Source organism: Rutilus rutilus, assembly GCF_951802725.1.
Source record: "Rutilus rutilus genome assembly, chromosome: 18".
Taxonomy (NCBI): domain Eukaryota; kingdom Metazoa; phylum Chordata; class Actinopteri; order Cypriniformes; family Leuciscidae; genus Rutilus; species Rutilus rutilus.
In genome coordinates, this window is record NC_140231.1 from 26,615,297 (window position 1) to 26,637,363 (window position 22,067).

Genomic DNA, 22,067 nt, shown 5'->3' on the forward strand with positions numbered 1-22,067 from the left:
AAACAAGTTTTACATAACACTAAATCAAAAGTGTCAAGTTCAAGAAGAGACATTTCCAACTATTTTTCAATCAGTGGACCTTGATATTATTTTGCTCAGCAAAGATGCGTGAAACTGATCGAAAATTGACAGCAAATTATTATTTTTGTAGCATTGAGATACAATTATATCATGAAGATTTTTTTATTTTAATTTAAAATTTTAGTAATTTTGGTCTTAAAAAAAAAAAAAAAAATAGTACACCAAAATAGAAGGCTTGGCAACTATCTGAAATAAAATGTTTAATTATTATTTTATTTTGTTAAAATGTATTTAACTTCCAGAAACAAAAATATGTTTATTTATAATGTTATAAATGCTGTTCTTTTGAACTTTCTATTCATAAAATAACGTTGATAATAAGAAATGTTCCTTGAGCATCAGATCAGCATATCATTTCTGAAGGATCATGTGACACTGACTTCATGATGCTTATATTGAAAAATTATGCATTACCTTAGTCATATTCTTGTACATGACATTTTAATATCCCATATGGAGTGGCAATTGAACCATTTAGCAGAACTTTAAGTTCTGAAGGATGTTGTTTAGGTTACTTTGTTACAACATATTTAAAAATTGTACTAATAATAAATGAGAACAAACTATGGTTTAGAGGAAACCATCTGCACTGTTCCCATCACCACTGACCAGCATGTAAACAGAAGACGATAACCGGCTGCTGACTGACAGAGAAGCGGGAAAAGGACGACCAATCCTGGCCTTGTTCATTTAAGTGCAAGCTGCTGTTCAGAGGATCATTTTGAGGGTTTAGATGAGATTCTGAAACGTTAAGACGAATTCAATATCATGACCATACTACAAAGTAAAAGTATAGTGTTACAATTTACAACAGTTGATAAAACTACTTCTGGAATGAGCACAAACACGGTTATACACCTGCAATGTTCCTGTCTGTCTGTTTGTTGTCCTCCTGAGCTGTGGAGTGTGACAATGGTGTTTGTATCCTCTGTCGTCAAACGCCATTATCACACTAAATAGTCACGGTGAGACCTCACGACCCCCTCAGCCAATCAGCAGCGAAGAGAAACAGATGATGTCACAGGCTGTGGGATTCTATTGTGGGAATATGAAACACCTTTGTGTCTTTACATGAATACGTATGACCTTGTGTGTAAGGTTGATGAACAGATCATGTCTGCCTACTGACCCAGTTGCTGTTATTAGATTATTAATAATGAGTTCAGTATGCATGTCATGTGATACTTGCTTCCTTCATATTGTATTCTGTATTAATGTGGTAATTTCATGACAATAAAATCAGCAAATTTTGAAGTGTTTTAATGGGTCAAATGTTATTTGTAACACATGATTTGTGATTTAAAATCAAGCCCATACTCAAAAAAAAAAAAGAAAAACAATATTTATTAGTATACATTATATCATTCAGAAAAGGCCATTCAAAGCCAATACAACAGGACTGAGGTTCAGTCAAATCAGAAATCTTATAACCTATGATCTTCAATCCATATTCACTACTAATACTTAAATATAAGACTATCTAGATTTGCATAAAGCAGCAAACATCACAGTTTTTAATTGCAGGTGATTCATTTGTGCGATTCATTAACAGGACAAATATGTTGCTTCAAACGTGTGTGTTTATATATAGTAATGAGGCAATAAGTCATTTGACTTTCAAAGTATGATGGAAACGTGAAGGTGGGAGGATTGTCATTCTTACGGTTACAACAGCTGTTTACTAGGGCAAGTGTGCAAACTTTTCCATAGTATCATATTCACCACCTTATCCTACCTTCCCAGAGACAAACAGCATAGATCATTCAAGTAAAACTAAACAGTAAAGGAAATAAAAAAAGAAATATTTTACTTTGTAAATTTTAACATTGAAAATAAGCAGCTTCCAACATTCAATTCTAGCAGTTACATTAACAATTTTTACCATTCATCTCACTCATAAAGTTAATATCTATTTAAAGGGATAGTTCACCCAAAAAAAATAAAATTCTGTCATCATTTACTCACCCTCATGTCGTTTCAGTTTCGTTCATCTTCGAAACACAAATGAAGATATTTTGATGAAATCTGAGAGATTTCTGTCCCTCCATTGACAGTCTACGCAACTACCACTTTGACAATTCAAAAAGTTCATAAAGAGATCGTAAAACTAATCCATATGAATTGAGCGGTTTAGTCCAAATTTGAAGAGAAATGATCACGTTATATGATGAACAGATTTAATTTAGGCTTTTATTCACATATATAAACATTCATCAACCCGCACATCAGTTGTGATAAACGGAGGCTCAAACATGCTTGCTTGATGTGAAAGAACCAATGAGATTCATTCTTGTGTTACGCAGCACATTTGAGCTTCCTCAAGAACCAATGAGATTCATTCTCGTGTTACGCAGCACGTTTGAGCTTCCGCAAGAACCAATGAGATTCATTCTCGTGTTACGCAGCATGTTTCAGCTTCTGCAAGAACCAATGAGATTCATTCTCGTGTTACGCAGCACGTTTGAGCTTCCTCAAGAGCCAATTAGATTAATTCTCGTGTTACGCAGCACGTTTGAGCTTCCTCAAGAACCAATGAGATTCATTCTCGTGTTACACAGCACGTTTGAGCTTCCTCAAGAACCAATGAGATTCATTCTCGTGTTACGCAGCACGTTTGAGCTTCCTCAAGAACCAATGAGATTCATTCTCGTGTTACGCAGCACGTTTGAGCTTCCTCAAGAACCAATGAGATTCATACTCGTGTTACGCAGCACGTTTGAGCTTCCTCAAGAACCAATGAGATTCATTCTCGTGTTACGCAGCACGTTTGAGCTTCCTCAAGAACCAATGAGATTCATTCTCGTGTTACGCAGCACGTTTGAGCTTCTGCAAGAACCAATGAGATTCATTCTCGTGTTACGCAGCACGTTTGAGCTTCCTCAAGAACCAATGAGATTCATTCTCGTGTTACGCAGCACGTTTGAGCTTCCGCAAGAACCAATGAGATTCATTCTCGTGTTACGCAGCACGTTTGAGCTTCCTCAAGAACCAATGAGATTCATTCTCGTGTTACGCAGCACGTTTGAGCTTCCTCAAGAACCAATTAGATTAATTCTCGTGTTACGCAGCACGTTTGAGCTTCCTCAAGAACCAATGAGATTCATTCTCGTGTTACGCAGCACGTTTGAGCTTCCTCAAGAACCAATGAGATTCATTCTCGTGTTACGCAGCACGTTTGAGCTTCCGCAAGAACCAATGAGATTCATTCTCGTGTTACGCAGCACGTTTGAGCTTCCTCAAGAACCAATGAGATTCATTCTCGTGTTACGCAGCACGTTTGAGCTTCCTCAAGAACCAATGAGATTCATTCTCGTGTTACGCAGCACGTTTGAGCTTCCGCAAGAACCAATGACTTTTGTTCTCGTGTGTCAAGCAGGTTCGGTTAAGCTTCTGTTTATTTTAACTGATCAATGTTTATATGTGAATAAAAGACTAAACTGCTCGATTCACATAGATTAGTTTTATGATCTCTTTATGAAGTTTCAAAGCGGTAGTTGCATAGTCTGTCAATGGAAGGACAGAAATCGCTCAGATTTCATTTAAAATATCTTCATTTGTGTTATAAAGATGAACAAAAGTCTTACGAGTTTGGAACGACATGAGGGTGAGTAATTAATGACAGAATTTTCATATTTGGGTGAACTTGCTCATCAAGCTTTAGTACTATCATAACAAACATTCATAATAACATTATTATTTTGGCATGTCTATTATAGAATAGTGCCAGTAGGCTAATAATAAAGAAACAAGATGGCAGCACCACTGGCACTATTATGAACTTTTCAACAGAGCAAATCAGGATGAAAACCCTATGCTGGTAACTTTCTATATTTCTTTGATTTTAACAAAAAAAATTACATAAATTCTTTCAACAATCCACTCACCCCTTAAAAAACATAAAAAATAAATAAATACAAATCAGCAATAAGCTCATTTAAAATAGCACAAAGAACTCTCAAGAAAGAAGTAACCTCCCTAATGTCCTTACAGATGAATGTCATCTTACATTTAAAGAAACATCTCAGAAACACAATTGTCCCTAAGCAAGACTTCATTGCTAAAACCTGCAAACACTACTTATCCTACAAGCACATGTTCAGGGCTTCTGTCCAATCAGGATTTGCCACTCAGAACAGGGCCGAAAGTTTTTTTCTTTGGCACGTGTTGTGTCTTTGGCTTTGGGGGGCCAACGGTGCGTTTTGGCTTGGGCTGGAGGGACATCAGGCCCAGGAGCTCACAGTAGCTGTTACACTGATGCAGAGCTTTGAACTGATCAATGAAGGACATGGCACAGTTTCCCCTGAATCCCTTATAGCTGCACCAACACAAATCAATATTACTGCTTTCATAATAACTACACTTTTTTTATTTTTTTATTTCACTTAAATATAAGAAAGGGATATTTAAATAATTTGTTATTATAATTTATTATATTAGAGCTGCACGATAAATCATTAAAAACTCACGATCGCAATTCAAACACCCACGCAATCTTATTCCTAAATGACAACGATTCAAACCTTTGAAAAGTACGATCTCAGTGGAATTATTCAAATTTATGTTGGCGCTGCCACTGAGCCAGAGAGATGTTTTCAACATCACAGTATCATTTCTGTGTTACAATAATTCAAACTATCACAGGATTACTGGGATAAAAGTTTATAGTTCAAATATAAACATTGATTTTAATGTAGCGATCAAAGAGTATAAAACACCATTTGAAAGTAACGACGCTTCAAATAAAGAATGTATTAATTACATTGTTTCACCAGTAGGTGGCGAGAAGTGACTGTTAAAATGTATTTGTCATTGAATCATTCATTCAAGAGATTCATTAAAAAACGTTGATTCATCCAGTAATGAAACAAGTGAAGTCTTTAAGTGAGAGTCATTAAATCATTCATTCAAACTTGATTCATTTTGTTTTAGAAAAAATTCATTCAAATTAATTAAATATTTTTTTAGCCTACCATTTTGTCAGAACCTCTAGTAAATTAGTTATTTTATTTAGTTATTTTGTTTAGTTGTCCATTCAGAATCATGAGAGAATCATTTAAAACAACTCTCAGTTTATTCAGAATCGTGCAGCTCTAATTTTGTAGATAGACCTATGATATTTATATTTACATATTAAAATATGAAACGGATATTTAAAAAATTTACTATTATTATTATATTAGATAGATTTCTATTAGATAGATTTTATATTTACATATTTCAATATATTTAATAAAACAAACATTTTAAAGGATAAATTTGTTAGATATTTGATTTATAACTTACCCTTTTTTACAGGTAGCAATCCCAACATCTGTTAGTTTCATACCGACACCTGTTCATGAACGAGAAAAATTGTGAATATTAAAAATGTTCTGCTTCACTCCATCTACAACTTACATCTATACTGTACATGTCATGATGTGCAACACGTGGTAAAACTGAAGTACATGAAATACCCTGCATATCGGTGACCAGCAGGTTGCCCTCTGTCTGTGCGTAGACCCAGTGCTGAAAGGCACAGCATTTCTGTCCCGCCTCAGAGTCTCTCCGCATCAGGTTGATCTCCTTCCCATCCTTCACAGAGTACTTCACGAAGTCTCCCAGCAGCTCCTCCTCCAGCGTGGCGTAAGGGATGTCGTTGGATGGCCGGTGCACCAAATAAATAGGGATGATTCTGGGAATGTTTATGAATGCTGATTAATTCACTTTCTTTGTGTGTAAATATACAAGTAAGTTTGGGGTCAGAAAGATATTTTTTAATGAATAGTTTCTATTTAGCAAGGTTGCATTCAGTTGATCGACAGTAAAAAAACAATGTTGCAATTCTATGAAATTCTATTTCAAATACAGTTGTAATCGAAATTATTCAACATCCATTGCAAATCAGGTTTATTGGCAAAATTGTTTGCAATGAAAACAAAAAACAAAAAATTACTTCTTCAGCCTCAAAATTATTCAACCCCCTGAATAGAATCCCTCACAACAGCACAAATCTGCAAAAACTTTCTCAAGCACACCTGACGCAACTAATCAAGGGCTTCATTAGTTGCACCAGGTGTGCTTGAGCTAGAACACATGAAATATATGAGTGTCACTGCATGTTAGAAATACAGTATGGCTAAGTCAGAAGAATGGTTCAAAAAGTTAAGAGAAGATATCATCGCCCTTCACAAACAAGGAACAGGATACAAAAAGATAGCGGAGGCACTAAATGCTCCTAGAGACACCATTGGAAGCACAGTTCGCAAGTTCAAAGTTAAAGGAACAGTGGTTACACTGCCTAGAAGTGGCAGAAAAAGGAAACCATCAACGGCTGCAACCTGATTTCTGAGAAGGCAGGTTCAGAAAAACCCTCAAGTGACTGCAAAAGACCTGCAGCAAGACTGAGGTTTCAGTTTGCACAGTAAAAGTCAAGTAAAAATCACAAGAAAGGTCGGCTCCGATTTGCTCAAAATCATATAAATAAGCCACAGATGTTTTGTGATTCTGTTATGTGGAGCGATGAAACAAAATTGGAACTTTTCGGCCCTATGGATCAGCAGTATGTCTGGAGGAAGAAGAATGACGCATATGCTGAAAAGAGCACTCTGTCTACAGTTAAGCATGGTGATGCTCAGTGATGCTCTGGGGCTGCTTTGCATCCTCTGGCACTGGAAACCTGCTGCATGTGGAAGGCAAGATGGATTCATTGAAGTATCAGGAAATCCTAGGAGAGAATGGCATGCCGTCAGTGAGGAAGCTGAAGCTTGGGCATCATTGGACCTTCCAACAGGACAATGATCCCCAAGAATACCTCAAATTCCACCAAGGCTTGGTTGCAGAAGAAGTCCTGGAAGATTCTACAGTGGCCATCAGTCACCTGACCTGAAACTTTCTGAACTGGAGGCTTAAACTGGCAATATTTCATTGCTCATGAGGAATGGGCTAAGATTCCTCAGACACGTTGCCAGAAGCTGGTGTCTGGTTATACATCTCGTTTGCAGCAGGTAACAGCAAAATGGTGTTCTACTAAAGTACTAAAGGTGCTTGCCAAGAAGGGTTGAATAATTTTAAGACTGCAGAAGTCATAATAAGTGGCATTTTCTGTTGAATTTGGGGAAACCACTTGAAGCGGTTTCATTTTCAATTTTGTTTGATTTGTTCAATGCAAACAGCTAAAAGTCTGTAAATTTTGCCAATTAACCTGATTTGCAATGGGATTGAATAATTTGGATTACAACTGTAAATGTTGTTCTATAGAACTTTCTATTCATTAAAGAGCCCTGAAAAAAAAAAAACGTATCACAGTTTCCACACAAATATTAAGAAGCACCACTTTTTTATAACAAGCAGCTGAAGACTGGAGGAATGGCTAATGAAAATTCAGCTTTGCCACCACAGGAATAAATGTATATTCTATTCAAATAGAAGACACTTTTTTACATTTGTAATAATATTTCACAATATTACTGTTTTTACTGTATATTTGATTAAATAAATGCAGCCTTGGTGAGCATTAGAGATTTCTTTCTAAAAAATATAAAAAAATATTACCAACCCAAACTTCCGAACATACTGTAGACGTTACTTTAATTAGAAAATGACGTTTCCTAATTCTTAAGTTCAGTACTGTCAAAATTCAAATGCTAATTAAGTTTACTTTTTAATTAAGTAAATGTGGAAACGTTTTCACTTCACACAAGTACATTTTGGTTAGATACCTTTAACTTTTAATTGAGTGTTTAAGCATCAATTAATGCTTCACGTAATGTACGTAAAGTACGTACAAGTTTCCCAGTACTTTTTACACCTCACATTACAAACATAAGTGTGTAAAACATAACTTATGTTAAATAACTTAAACATAAGTGTGTAATGTCAATATTGTGTAGACAGTAAGGAGACAGTTGTAAAGTTTTGATATACTTACTCTGGCACCTCTCCAAATGATTTAGCAGACTTGGCCACACTATTGTACGCTTTAATATATTCCCTTGCGGTATTCTGCACATGACATTCCTGGTTAATACAGAAGAAAAAAAATCAGTCCCAAATTTCCTTAAGTTAATTTCTTAATTAAACATCTCCCTGAAGACATCCATTCTCACCTCCACAGCCAGGCTGTAGTTCTTCTGGACAAGTTCCTCATTATTTTTAGTCCCATAGCTGATGCCGTTGTGAACTTTCAGGACGCAGGGATGGCCAGGGTTAAATCGTGGAAGATTGCCTTCTCTAAGAGTGGTTCTGAAAGCCTTGCGGTGCATGCCTTCACCGAAGTGAATCTTCTCAGTCACAATGCTAGCGGATTGATTCTCTCCAAAGTACTGATCTGAGAGAAAATCCTCCTTAAATAGAAGCTGGCTGCACTGGACGTTCTCCTCGTCCCCGTTCACAGCCCTGGGCTCAGCTGGGAGATTAAATAGGGGGAGAACTTTTGTATAACTAACCAATGACATCCATATTAAAAACATACATCTGTCAGATTTGAATGAAATAAAATGTTCATAATAGTTTTGCTACTCTGCAGATTCTTTAAAGACCATTAAATTAAGGTCTGTTTACCTGGTTGATCATGACTGGGAATGACTAGTTCCATAAGCACTGCAATTAAAAATGTAGACAGTTGAGTCAATGTGTGCAATAAGCTATCTGCCATTATGTTATTGTCTTCTCATGTTTACAGATTTACAATGTGAGGATTGGTTTCCCAGATATAAATTGTACATATTTGACACTAAAATGAAGAAATCTATACATTACGCTTCAAAAGTTTGAGGTCAGTAAAATTTGTATTTAAAGAAATGTATACTTTTTTTTTCCAGCAAAGACACATTAAATTGGCCAAAAGTCACAAAGACATTGGTAATGTTTTGTAAAAATGTATATTTTAAACAAATGCTGTGCTTTTGAACATTGTATTCATTAAAGAATCCTGAAAAAATATATCATATTCAACATTAATAACAGTAAGAAATGTGTCTTGAGCAGCAAATCAACATATTAAAGGGTTAGTTCACCCAAAAATGAAAATTCTGTCAGTAATTACTCACCCTCATGTTGTTCCAACCCCGTAAGACCTTCGTTCATCTTCGGAACACAAATTAAGATATTTTTGATTAAATCTGAGAGCAGTCTCACTCCTCCATAGGCTTCTAAGGGACTGAAACTTGCTGGCCCAGAAAAGTTATTAAAGAGATCGTTGAATAGTGGAATAAAGTCGTTATTTTTGTTTGTTTTTGCACACAAAACAGTATTCTCGTCGCTTGATATACTTAAGATTGAGCCACTGTAGTCACTTGGACTATATTAACGATCTCTTTAATACATTTTCTGGGCCAGCAAGATTCGGTCACCTAGAAGCCTATGGAGGAGTGATCCAGCTCTCAGATTTCATCAAAAATATCTTAATTTGTGTTCCGAAGATGAACGAAGGTCTTACGGGGTTGGAACAACATGAGGGTGAGTAATTACTGACAGAATTTTCATTTTTGGGTGAACTATCCCTTTAAAAGGATTTCTCAAGGATCATGTGACACTGAAGACTGGAGTAAAAAATTCAGCTTTGCATCACAGGAATAAATTACATTTTAAAATGTATTGAAACAGAAAAAGTTCTTTTAAATTGTAATATTACACAAAATTACAGTTTTTACTGTTCTTTTCGATCAAATAAATACAGTTGTACTGCTTAACATTTTTGTGGAAACGGATGCATTTTTTCAGGAACAGCATTCATTTGAAATAGAAATCTTTTCTAACATCATACATGTCTTTACTGTCACTTTTGATCAACTGAATGCATCCTAGCTGAATAAACATATTATTTTCTTTAAAACCTGAATAGTATTGTAGTATGTTTGAATTGTATTCATGCCACACACATGCATACTTGCAGAATGTACTAAATTACCAGTCAAGTTGTATCAAATTCAGTAAGTCATTTTGAAAGTGGGAAGATCTCTATTTCTTTTTGTTGTTTATTACATCAATCTTTCTGCTGAAGCTTCAGAGCGCGAATTAAATATCCTGCTGTAAATTTCTGCTTAGTCATGGAGTACATTAGCAAATTAAAATCTTAATTTATAGCCTCTTTAATCAGATTAATCTGGGAAAGCAGCCCTCTGTGTCTTACCCTCAGATGTGAGATGGTACTCTAATGTCGAAACAGAAACGTTGGCGGCATTCAGACTGCATTTGTACAGCCCTAGATCTTTACTGCAAGCATTCAGGATTGTCAGTGTGAAGCGGCCATCATCCTTCTCTCTGCAGAAAAAAGAAAAACCTAGTAAATCAATAATTCTTCACACATCTGGGCAAATATTTTCAATTACTTAATCAAAGCCCTAAAGACTAAATAAATACAGTGGTCAACGCAGATGTTCATCCCTGAATCCATATTATATACAGTAGAACTTCAGTTACAGCTTACAAAACAACTCAGAAGGACAATTCTGGAAAGCAGAGGCCTGTTTCAGAGTGTCTGAGGCATAGTCAGCATTTCGTAGGAATGAATCACATGGTTATGTAAAAGGTTCATTTTTCTCTCACTCCAACTCATGGCTGAATCACCAGTGCTCTGATGTTCAGTCAGGTCTCTGCCAAAATGTACAGCAGATTTAGACAAGAACAGAGTGACACCAAGTGGTAAAAAAGTTACGACGATGTTCTTCAGAAATGTAGTCATCTTAGTTAACTAATTATGTTTGGACCCAGAGTCAGCCGATAAAGTGGGGACTTGATGGGTAAAGAGGGTTTATCTTACACTTTGTTTATGTTTGACAGCACTGTTCCCTCTTTAGTCCACTTAATGGTGGCATCAGGTGGGATGGGACTGAACTGGCACCAAAGTAAGATGTTTCGGGGGTCAGTAGGGACTGGGTCAGCCTGGATCTCTGAGACTACACGAGGAACCACAACTACAACAAAAACACATACAAATATGTCATTAATAAACCATTTTTCACATGGCCACTTATTAGTGCAATATTTGATAATCTGCTGCCATAATCTGTTGATAATCTTAGCTAGTCTCCCTAAGGAGGCCAACTAAAACCACCTTAACTAGGCTGGGAGACCAGATAAATCATCTTAAACCAGTTAAAACCAGCAAAGACTAGTTCAAGTTGGAGTTTTTTCCAGCAGGGTTCTGACATTTCTTACTCAGGAACTGGTAAAAATAAAACACAAAGGCCTGGTTTCACAGACGCTTTTCATAAACGTGCCTTAGAAAAAAAACATTACCGGTTTGCATACTGAGACAAAACAATGGCACTGACATATTTTACGACATGTCAGTGCAAGTTGCTTTTAGTTAAAACAGCTCAAACATGAATTTTAGTCTGGGACTAAGCTGTGAAACCGGGCAATAATGCTCTAATGAGAGTGTGTCCAATCCTAACACTATTCTGCAGAGTTTAGCTCCAGTCCCAATCAAACACACCTGAACAAGCTAATCAAGGTCTTCAGGATTACTAGAACACTTCCAGACAAGTGTGTTTTGGGCAGGTTGAAGTTAGACTCTGCAGGACATTGGGCTTTATGGAGCAGGACCAATCCTGCTCCCCGAGTGCCAATGTCGTAGACTTCAGCTCTGTTCTACTGGATTGACTTTTAAAACTAAGTTGAACAGGAATGCATTTGGAGAACCTTCTTTGGGTGTTGGAATCTTCTGCTTGACGGCATCACTGTAAGCTCTTCGAGGCACATCTTCTCCATCTTTTCTTGCTTGGCGGAAAATTGCAGGCAGCTGTGGTCTTGTCCTTATCGAAACTGCTCCAGACACGTCTGCAATTCGCCTGCGCTTTATGTCGTCATTTAGCATACTGGATAAACACGTGCTCTGAGAATTTGAGGTGCACGTCTTATTTTCCATCTTGGCTGTGTTACTGGCGTCTGCTTTGAGTTTTATAGGGACAGCTTTCTGAGTGGCATTTATGCTGGCAGGGTTCATCTTGGCCCCACTGGGTTCTACTTTGGGTCTCACTGTCATGACTTTTTGAGTGCTATCTTTGTTAGTAATGTCCATTTTGGTGGGAAGATGAGATGCTGATTTTTCCAGACCATTTGACGCCACCTTCACTTCAAGGTTCTCCGTCTTGCCAATTGTGTTCTTCTGAGCGATCCTGCTCCCTATATTAGTTGGTGTATCATTCTCAGGTTTTGGCGTCCCATGTTGCGCATGCTTCTTTTTCTTCTTCCCTTGGGTTTTAGGAACGACCTTCTCTGTGACGACGATGGTTTCAATGACAGTGACCGGATGATCTTTACAACCAGCTTCTTCTGAGTTGAATTTGTCTTTCACATGGGATGAAAACTGAAGATCTTGCTTTTTTGATGTTTGAATCCCATGTTGCTGCTTCTCAGCTGGTTTCTCCTTATGTTTAGTGCGTGTTTTACTATCTGAGGTCTTTTGAGGCATAGTGTCTGTTTTAGGTAGTTCCTCACAGTTTGACAAGGAAAAAGGACTCAAACTTCTGGGTTCCTCCAAGTCTAGAGTAACATATGCAACACGTTTGTTCTCAGACACCATAAAATGCTCTCCTGTCAGTAAAAGTAACTTAGAAAGCGTATACTTGATGGAAGGATCATCTGAATCTACAACGGATGAAGATGAAGACTGCTCAGGGCATGTATGAAAGCGGTCTTCAGAAGAATTGTCACTACTGACTGATTTTTGATCACTCTTAAGGTGTTTCTCATTAATAATCCCTTTAGGAGGAAGATCTAGATCAGCTTGTGGACTGTCCTCTCTCAATAAACTATGATTGAGGAAATTTTTTCCAGTACAGAGTGGAGCAAACGGCATAATAAACTCTGGAATTGTATTTCTTTTCTCTTCTCTTGGCTTCACGGTACAGTCCTCAGAGTTAGAATGCACAAACAATCCATTTCCTTCAGCACGCCCCGCCTCAGAAGACAAGTGAATGTCCGATTGAGAGGGACATGTGTGCAGATTTACATTGGAGCCGTGACGCCGCTCATCGCCACTCACACAGCCAGTTAAATTCTTGTTGCTGGTGTAAGCTGAGATCTTCGGAGAGGGAAAGCTGCTTTGACGTTCCTCATCGAAGACCAATCCGAGTACGGAAACTTTGTCTTCAGTCACCTCCACCAGCGTATTTCCCTCCGACTGAAACACAAAAACATGGACAAAAACATTCAATGTCATGGAGAAAACAGAAAGGCCTATCTGGAGACAATAAATTCAACACAGGAATTGAAGAATTAGAATCATTTAACAAGTCACAATTTAAGCCTATCCTCGTCCAAACTGCATGTCTGTGTTTGTTTACATACCTCACTGAGGCGATGGTCTGCCTAATGCAAAAATCATTATGCTTTAATGCAGCAGTCTAAAGCCACATGCGGTTGGAAATGGTAGGGATCATCTCTATTATAGTGATCACAGTCACTGTGTAACACAGGTGAACCAATCACAGCTCTCCCACTGGCTCAGGGGTCTGTGGGATTGGAGAAACTGACGTACAGTACGACGCTGAAGTTGCGAGCAGGGGTCGTATTTCGGCCCTCAGCTGTGCTCGTGCCCCTCAACCCCCTGCCTCTCTAGTTCCTTTTTTGCTTTCTGGTCTATTATCATCTGCCACTCTCTATAATTAGTCTGCATTTTTGTTTATCAGTATTTTTCTCTGCACCTCACATTTCCTCAGCAGCCACAGCTATCTGTCATGAATGACGGGGACGGTGAATGTTTAAGTATTAGTGAGTGTGTCTGAGCCATACTATGGGGATGAATTTGTCAAAAATGGCTTTAGAAGTTAGATAAGTAACACAAAAACTTCCTTTTGGGTAGAAAAAGGTCAAATTAAAGTAAAGTAAAAAAAAAAAAAAAAAGAAAGAAAAAATTAATTCACATGTAGGGATTTTTTTTTTTTAGGTTTAGTCTCTAATTATTATAATTAGATTAAGTAAATTAGGTTAGGTAAATGTGTTTGTATGTGTGTGTATGAGAGCTAGAGAGAGTGTGTACATTATGAAGAGAAATTCCTGTGTGGAATGAGTGTCATAATAAATAATGAAAGTATTCAACACGTGTAAGATCTATTAAAGGAAATGTTAAAGGTGACAGGCTATTTCAGATCACATACTGTCATAGTAGAAGTTTTTACATAATGGAAATGGTCACTAACAAAACAATGTAAAAAATAATAATACATTTATTTTTTTATGTGACAGTAATAGCATGTTTTTGGAGATGTACAGTGTATTCTTTAAAGTTCAGTAGCTTGTAAATTCCATGGTATACGAATACAGAAATCATTCAGTAACATGGTGTACGTGTGATGATCCCATTACTGAACTAAGGGTACAAAGGTCAATTTCTGTTTAATTCTGAAACCGTGTAGTAGTTACATTCAGATTCAGCTTTTAAAATACCTAAGCTCAGTATGAGGTTATTTCAGTGCAGGTAACCAAAACTAACCTTTAGGTGAAACTGAAAACTCTGAAGTATAAATCTCTCAACGCAAATCGCAAAAGATCTAAAGAATACTCCAGAGTCTAAATCTGCCTTCGCTAATTGTATTTTAAATGTGCTAGTCATCTCACCTTTCCACTCCAAAGCTCTCCAGAGATGTGCTGACTTCCATTTAGTTTGGCACTGAATTCATTTGCAGAAGACATACATGACTTTGATGCATTAAACGTATCCATGGCTGCATTATTATCTGGTTTAAGGGATTCAGACTTAACCAAAGTCTCCATCATTGCATTGTCCCGACTGTCTGCGTCTAAATGAGAAGGAAGCCCGTCTTTATCTCCTTGTTTAAAAAAAGTTCCATTAGTGTTATCAGACTCGACTTGTCCTCTACTTGAGGCTTGACCTGGTTCTTCTGGTTCTAGGAGGTTCAGGGACAGACCAGTCTGTCCATTGTTGTTTGCATTTTGTGGACCTGTCCTCTGCTCCAAAATGTTGTCCTGGATTGCCATACTGTGCTTAGAACCAGTGCTTGAAGTGTTAGCGCTGGTGAAAGAGTCTTCCGGATAGGTGTTAACAGCCTGGAACCAGTCTGAAAGAGCGCTAGCCCAGCTGTCTGAGGACGACCACCTTTCAACAGGTGGAAACCTCAGCTCCCAGTCCTCAGCATGGTGGTCAATTGAAATGTTCTCTCTCCTGGTGTGGTCCGTGGCTTTTGTGTTGTCTGGATGGGTCGTAAGGGGGCTGGGAGAGCACTTGTCAAAAATAGCACCCTCATCCTCTTCACCTGCCAAGAACTGGAAAGCGTCCAGCCACAACTCACTACCAGCCTCAACATCACGTTCTCTTCCTGTGAACTTTAAGCAAGCGCCCTCGATCTCCTCAGAACGTTTACCTAAATCTCCATTTGTGACTGTTGTTGGGCAGAGGACCAATTGTGAGAGATCCTTCTCATGTTTTTCACCAATCTCTGGGGTTTCAAGTATGGATTTGGGGAAAATTGACTCAGAATTACCTATTGTTGGACTCGGTTCATGGCTACAAGTCACCAATGGTTGCACTCTACTGTCTTCCAATGAGAATTTTGTATCAATCATTCTGTCAAGCATGGAATCATCAGTTCTGTTGGATTCCAATTCTGTTACATCATTTTCTGAAACCTGATGACAATTCTGAACCGTCTGGGTTAAAACAGCAGTGCAAAACCCAACATTTGAGGAAGCCAAGTCTTTAATTACAGTTTGAATGACGTCACTGTCATTGATAGGCATGTCAGCTGTTTCCAAGATGTTGTTCATCCCCAAAGAATCTAATAATGTGGAGGCATGTGTTAAGATATTAACAGTGTCTGCTTCGTGCGAATCGCCCAAGCATATAGGGACGTCAGTTATTGGATTGTCCATATTTGGTGTCTGGTAGGTTGTGAAGCCCTCTGCAATGGCATGCATCTCTGGGTGAGTTTTATAGGCAGTTGCTCCTTCCACTGCTACATCAATACCTTCAGGTGTATCCTGGCAGGTCTGGATGAACGATTCAGAGGAAGTAACATCAATCTCATTGTTTGCTATCGAGAATGGTTGGTCATAGTGATGCTCAATATTCGTTACATCAGAGACAGTATTTACCAGGGGACCGTCATCATTAGCCATTTGGCTAACCTCAAGTCCAACACTCTCAGAGGAGGAATATTGGTTTAAAATGGTGTATTGGCCCATTTCCTCTTGTCTGTCGTGTTCTGTTAATGTTGGAACTTCTAGACTCATTAAAGTCCCATGAGTATCATTTGGATCCTCTATAGTGTTTAAATCACTATGTTTGTTATTTTGATTTCCGTCTATCATATTGTCCACGTCCATGAGTTTAATTACGTAAGGGTTGTTAATGCTGTTCGTAATGTTGTCAGTCTCCATTACAACACCAGTATCAAAGTCACAATTATCGCTTTTATCATCATTTGGTTGATTTATTTTCATTTCAATCAGTGCAGTTTGATCCATAGGCTGCGTTAAGGCCCCGTGAATGTTTGGACTATGGATCTCCATGGTCCTGCCCTGGCACATAACTGGCATTAATCCTGAGCTTTCTGAAGCTGGATCCGGCTGTTGATCAGGGACGGGACTGAAGCTGTCGTCCGTCTGGTTGCCCGGGGCATGGGCCGGCTCATCTTGCTCTATGGGCACTGAAGCGAGGGAAGAGTTGACAGCATCTCTGCCCAAGAGCAGCAGATTGTCAACCTGCTCAGCTGTCATCTCCTCTCTCTTGATCACTGCGCACACGTCACTGCGAGAGAGGAAAAGAGGAAAAAGAAAGCAATTAGACGCATAGAAATTGAGAGCTTCAACAAAAAAGCACTACTGTGCTTTTTATACATGGTAATCTTTTTAGGAAATTTGTGTAAATAAGGGGTAATACTATAATACACAAATATGTTTTTCAGTATCTGATACTATCAATACACCATTGTACAACCACAGTATGTTTTATAATACATCATGGGCAAAATCAGCAACAATATATATATATATATATAATGCTAGGTTTTTCCTTTACAAACAACCTGTATTGTTGCCCGATGGTGTTGGGCTGAACTGGAAAATGAATGACTGATTGGTCAAATGATTTTCCATTTAGATTTGTATCAAACCATGTGTGCGTAATTTCCATACGTGATTCCTACGTCAGAGCTATCAGATGAATATGACTCAGCCCTGTTTTTCCTACTCGCATGATTTTCTAAAGCTACTCTTAAACTGTCATCATGCACTTCAATCAGATGCAAGACTTCATAAATAACTTATGAAGAAGTAACGCAAACCATAAATAAATAAGGTCAATTATTATTTTATATACACATCTGACTCATTTAATGTGCATGCAAAACTACAACAACAACAAAAAGTTTTGTGTACGTATTCAAAGCAGAGTCATGATAATAATAATAAAAAAAAAAATCTTGTTAGAATATGAAAAGTGCACTGTGACAGAAAACATAACTATAAACAAATGAGTGTAATTAATTATAATAAATAAATAAAAATACAAAAATGATTTGATATTAAAAGTTAAAGTCATAAAACCTCACAACCTTTGAGAGTCCATTACCTTAATTAGGACACATCGGTCATGAGAGACCATCCAAAAATCTCACAGCTCCCTGCATTCACAACAGAAACTGTTTGTCCTAACAGAGAAAATCCCAGTGACAAAATCCCACTACCTTAAAAAAAGTATTAATAATTCCAAATGGCCAATTATACTCAACAGTGATGTCGGTCTGGAGAATATGAGGTTCACGTAAAGCTGAAAGGTCTTGGGGGTTTGGGGAGAGGGTTTATTTTTAGTCAACATCCCTCTTAGTTCAAAGTTGGTTACCTGATAGCAGAGACATGTGCCATGCCCTACGATTTATCACTTCACTGCTATATTTACCTGCCTTGCGATAATCAGAGTTGACAAACATCATGAAGAAGATCTCCGAGGTGTTTTCATCTGTGGAGCCAGAATGAGATTATTACTGTCAGAACAATGGAGGGGAATTTGACATTGAAAGGTATTTTAATGCCTCTCAGAGGCGTTTGGCCGAGTCTTTATCCTGCATCAGTGTTGCAGGCGCAGATAGAGGGATTCTATGTTAGAAATGTTTAAAGCTCCACGGGGAGGATCTGTTCCTACGAGCTCTGACGCAGAGGAAGAAGATTGCGTGGTTCTCAGAAGTGCTTCGTTCTTTCCTTGGACGCCCTAATATCCATCACCTTATCCTCCTATTCAAATGCTCTCTCTCTCTCCAGCACACACATCTGTAATGTGAGGTGGCCTTTCCAACAGGTGCATTTGATAGGAGGAACACAGTTATGGAAACTTTCTCTCTCTGTCTCATCACCTACGTGAACTGATTCAAGAAGCTGTCAACAAGCTGCATGCTTTTTTATTATTATCTTTTTTGTTATTAAAGAATTGGTTAACAGCCGAATTGAATTCTGTTTGCGTCATTGGTCACTATTTTCCTGTTTATCACAGTAAAGCTGCTTTGAAACAATCTGCATAAAGGGTTTGATGCAAAAGCACCATAAAGTACTATAAATGTAGTCCATGTGAAGTAGTGAAATGTAGTGCAAAATTAATAAAAATAAAATTAAAAATGTTTAATATCTCCCTCAATTTACAAGTGTGTCTCTGGATGCATCAAATTTATCCCACATACTCCAGCTTAGGGTTGGGCACAGGTCGAGAAACCTTTAAGCTTTGCAGGCTGTTAAAATCATGCTGAGGTTTCAGAATGTGTTGCGATAATGCGATTGGTCTCTGTGGGACATAAAGACATACAGTCTTTAATCTTTAAAAAGAAGGGGGCGTAAACCCTTGACTCCAGTCTGTGTCCTGAGACAGGGTCATGAACAATGCACACATACAAACGTTGGGTTTCCATGCTTTATGGGGACTTTCCATAGACATGGGGGGCCTCATTTATAAAACGTGCGTACGCACAGATTTGATCGCTAAAATCCACGCCAACAATCATATTTCATAAAAACGGTCTTTGACGTGAAAAAGTGCTTAGCACCACGTCAAGGTCTAAGCAGACGTACGCACTTTTCCTTGTGGCAGAGAGTCTGAGTACTGCGGGTATTTGGAAATCTAAGCAATTCTTGCTGCTTGCCATTCACAATCATTTGGACCACACACACACACACACACGCACGCACACACACACACTCACCTCACATCTACAGGTCAATTGGTGTGACCTTAGTTCCCCATTGAGCCTCACTTGGACACCTCTTAAAACAAACACACACACACACACACGTCTATGAATGCAGACGTCTCTCATAAACAGTCGAGGAGAGGAGTGGCATTACATTACACAAAACATCACAACATATCTTTCTGTAAAAATAGATATGTGGTGTTGTGCAAAAATGGGTTCAGCATTTAATATTTTTACTGATGGGTTATTTTTAAATGAAAAAATAGATACACAAATATTTCTTTTACATTGCTATCATTACAATTACAATTTTTTTTACAGAAAGAGACACTACTTCTCACCTTCAGTCCAGAGGAGAAACAACTCATAGCACATAGCTCATCTTGAGAGGTTGACGGCATACAGTCCCGGGTTTTGACACTGTAATAAAACACACAACAGACTGTTACATCATTCATGTTACATCATCTGTGTGTGGTGTATTATTTTCTGATAAATTTATGAGCCGGTCACTGACAGCATTGTGTTGTATACAGGAAGAGGTGTGGACAGGCTTAAACTCAGCATGGCCATTCCTGTTTGTTTAACAAGCCATGTTGATGTTTTGAGTGTGTGTTAGTATGTGTGTCTGAACAGTTGCTGGGCAGATCCGGGTCAGGCAGATTAACAACTGCCTATAAGTATAATGAAGTATACTTAAGCAATGTTCAAGTATATTTGACTACTTTACATAGTAAGTATACTAATGTCAGTGTAGCCTACAAGTAGTAAACTTGTAAGTGTCCTATTTCAATACTGCTTGGGACTAAATTGCCCCACTTTTAGTAGCCTACATAAAAAAAAAAAGTGTATACCTACACAAGCCTACAGAAAAATTCAGATACTCAGAATAAGGAAGTTTCCTTTATAAATCAATATTTTCAAACAATGTAAGTTTATAAGACATTATGCAAAACTATGTGTAAAAAGTATTTAATAGGCTACTCAATCAAAAGATTAAACACAACTACCAGCCAAGTATAATACTTAATTATACTTTAAAGTAGGCTATATCTCGAAGTAGGCCAAATATACTTAGACCTTTCTGTCAGTATAAGTCAAGCAGCTATACTTAAGTGCAATTTTAATCTCTGAGAAGTAGGCCTAGGCTACATAAAGTATATATTTCTGAGAAGTAGCCTATATAATAAGTAGACAAATTATACTTTCTTATTTTTAGTTTAAAAGAAGTATACTAATAGCACACTTGAATAAACTTTTTCGTAAGGGAAACACACACTCGCACGCACGCACGCAAACACACTCATAAACACTGATATGAGGACTTGGACATCTTTAATTTGTTTTCTTGGAGGCCGCAATGTCTTCGCAGTCACTTCAAAATAGAATGTTATAGGTCATATAAAACTGTTTTCCGACGGCAGCATGGTATACTGATGGTATTAGATGGAAAAAACATGGTACTTTGAAACTTACTATGGGTACTGATACATTATCTTATGTATACAGTGGTGGCCAAAATGTTGCTTTTTGCAACATAATAAATGTCTATACTGTCACTTTTGATCAATTTAATGCATCCTTGCTGAATAAAATTATTAATTTCTTAAAAAAATTAATTAAAAAAATAAACTCTTACTGACCGCAAACATTTAAACGGTAATGATAATGTTACTGAAATGCTATTTCAGATAAATGCTGTTCTTTTGAACTTTCTGTTCATCAAATAATCCTTAAAAAAAAAAAGTAAACAACTGCTTTCAACATTGATAATAATAATAAATGTTTCTTGATAATCAAATCATCATATTAAAATGATTTCTGAAGGATCATGTGACACTGAAGACTGGAGTTTAATGATGCTGAAAATTCAGCTTTACCAACACAGAAATAAACTGCATTTTAAAATATATTCAAATAGAAAACTGTGATTTTAAATTGTAAAAATATTTCACTATATTACTGTTTTTGCTGTATTTTGGATCAAAAAGCCTCGGTGAGCAGAAGAGACTTCTTTTAAAACATAAAAAAATCTTACCGTTCTAATAATTTTGCCCACCGCTATATATATATATTGTAATGATCACCATGTAGTATGATGTCAGGCTCTTATATTCTTATCAAAGAACAGAGTATCACTACACACTCAAAGCACTTCAGACACATGCTTGTTAAACAATTTTGAGAACAGATTGCACAGAGCTTGTGTTGATGTATTACAGTGAGTGAATAGCCTTGAAATTTGTATTAAATGAAGGTTAATCTCACATCATCAGTTTAAGAATGATGAAAAAATACAATACAGCTTTAGTCATTTATATTTTTCAGCATCCGTTAAATACTGTCTGGATTCTGGATCACAGAGAATAAATATTAAACCAACTCACGATTATCAATAAAATTGTAAATCTGATTTATTAATCTCTTAATTCATGGATGTGTTTCATATTTACACAGTTAGTTTATTAATACTTTTCATTGATCAAAAGTGAGTAAAGACTTTTATGTTGTTACAAAAAAATATACTTCAAATAAATGCTTTTTGAACATACTGTTCATCAAAGTAAATGTCTCATGGTTTTCATAAAAAAAATATTAAGCAGTGCAACTGTTTTCAAAATTCGTAATAATATAAAAATGTTTCTTGAGCAAATACGTATATTAGAATAATTGCTGAGGGATCATGTGACACTGAAGACTGCTAATGATGGTGAAAATTCACTTTTACCATTAAATTACATCTCAATAATATGTGCCTTGGTGAACATACTGACCCCCAAAAATACTGACCCCAAACATTTGAACAATAGTGTAAGCCTATGTGTTGTGTGTTTGTGAGATCATATAAGCCCAGTTGAAAATCAT

The 22,067-nt window shown here is 37.2% G+C and overlaps 1 protein-coding gene across 1 annotated transcript; it reads right to left on the minus strand.

Moving 5' to 3' along the window:
• Nucleotides 1-3,642: 3,642 nt before the first annotated feature.
• Nucleotides 3,643-19,775, minus strand: alpk2 (alpha-kinase 2; the record flags this gene model as incomplete). Its single annotated transcript, XM_084388041.1, has 13 exons — nt 3,643-4,396; nt 5,365-5,413; nt 5,538-5,755; nt 7,991-8,079; nt 8,169-8,467; nt 8,623-8,661; nt 10,193-10,323; nt 10,823-10,976; nt 11,707-13,189; nt 14,626-16,774; nt 18,696-18,796; nt 19,544-19,622; nt 19,720-19,775. 13 exons carry the CDS (start codon nt 19,773-19,775, stop codon nt 4,195-4,197), a joined length of 5,049 nt encoding a protein of 1,682 aa, XP_084244167.1. The 3' UTR covers nt 3,643-4,194.
• Nucleotides 19,776-22,067: the final 2,292 nt, after the last annotated feature.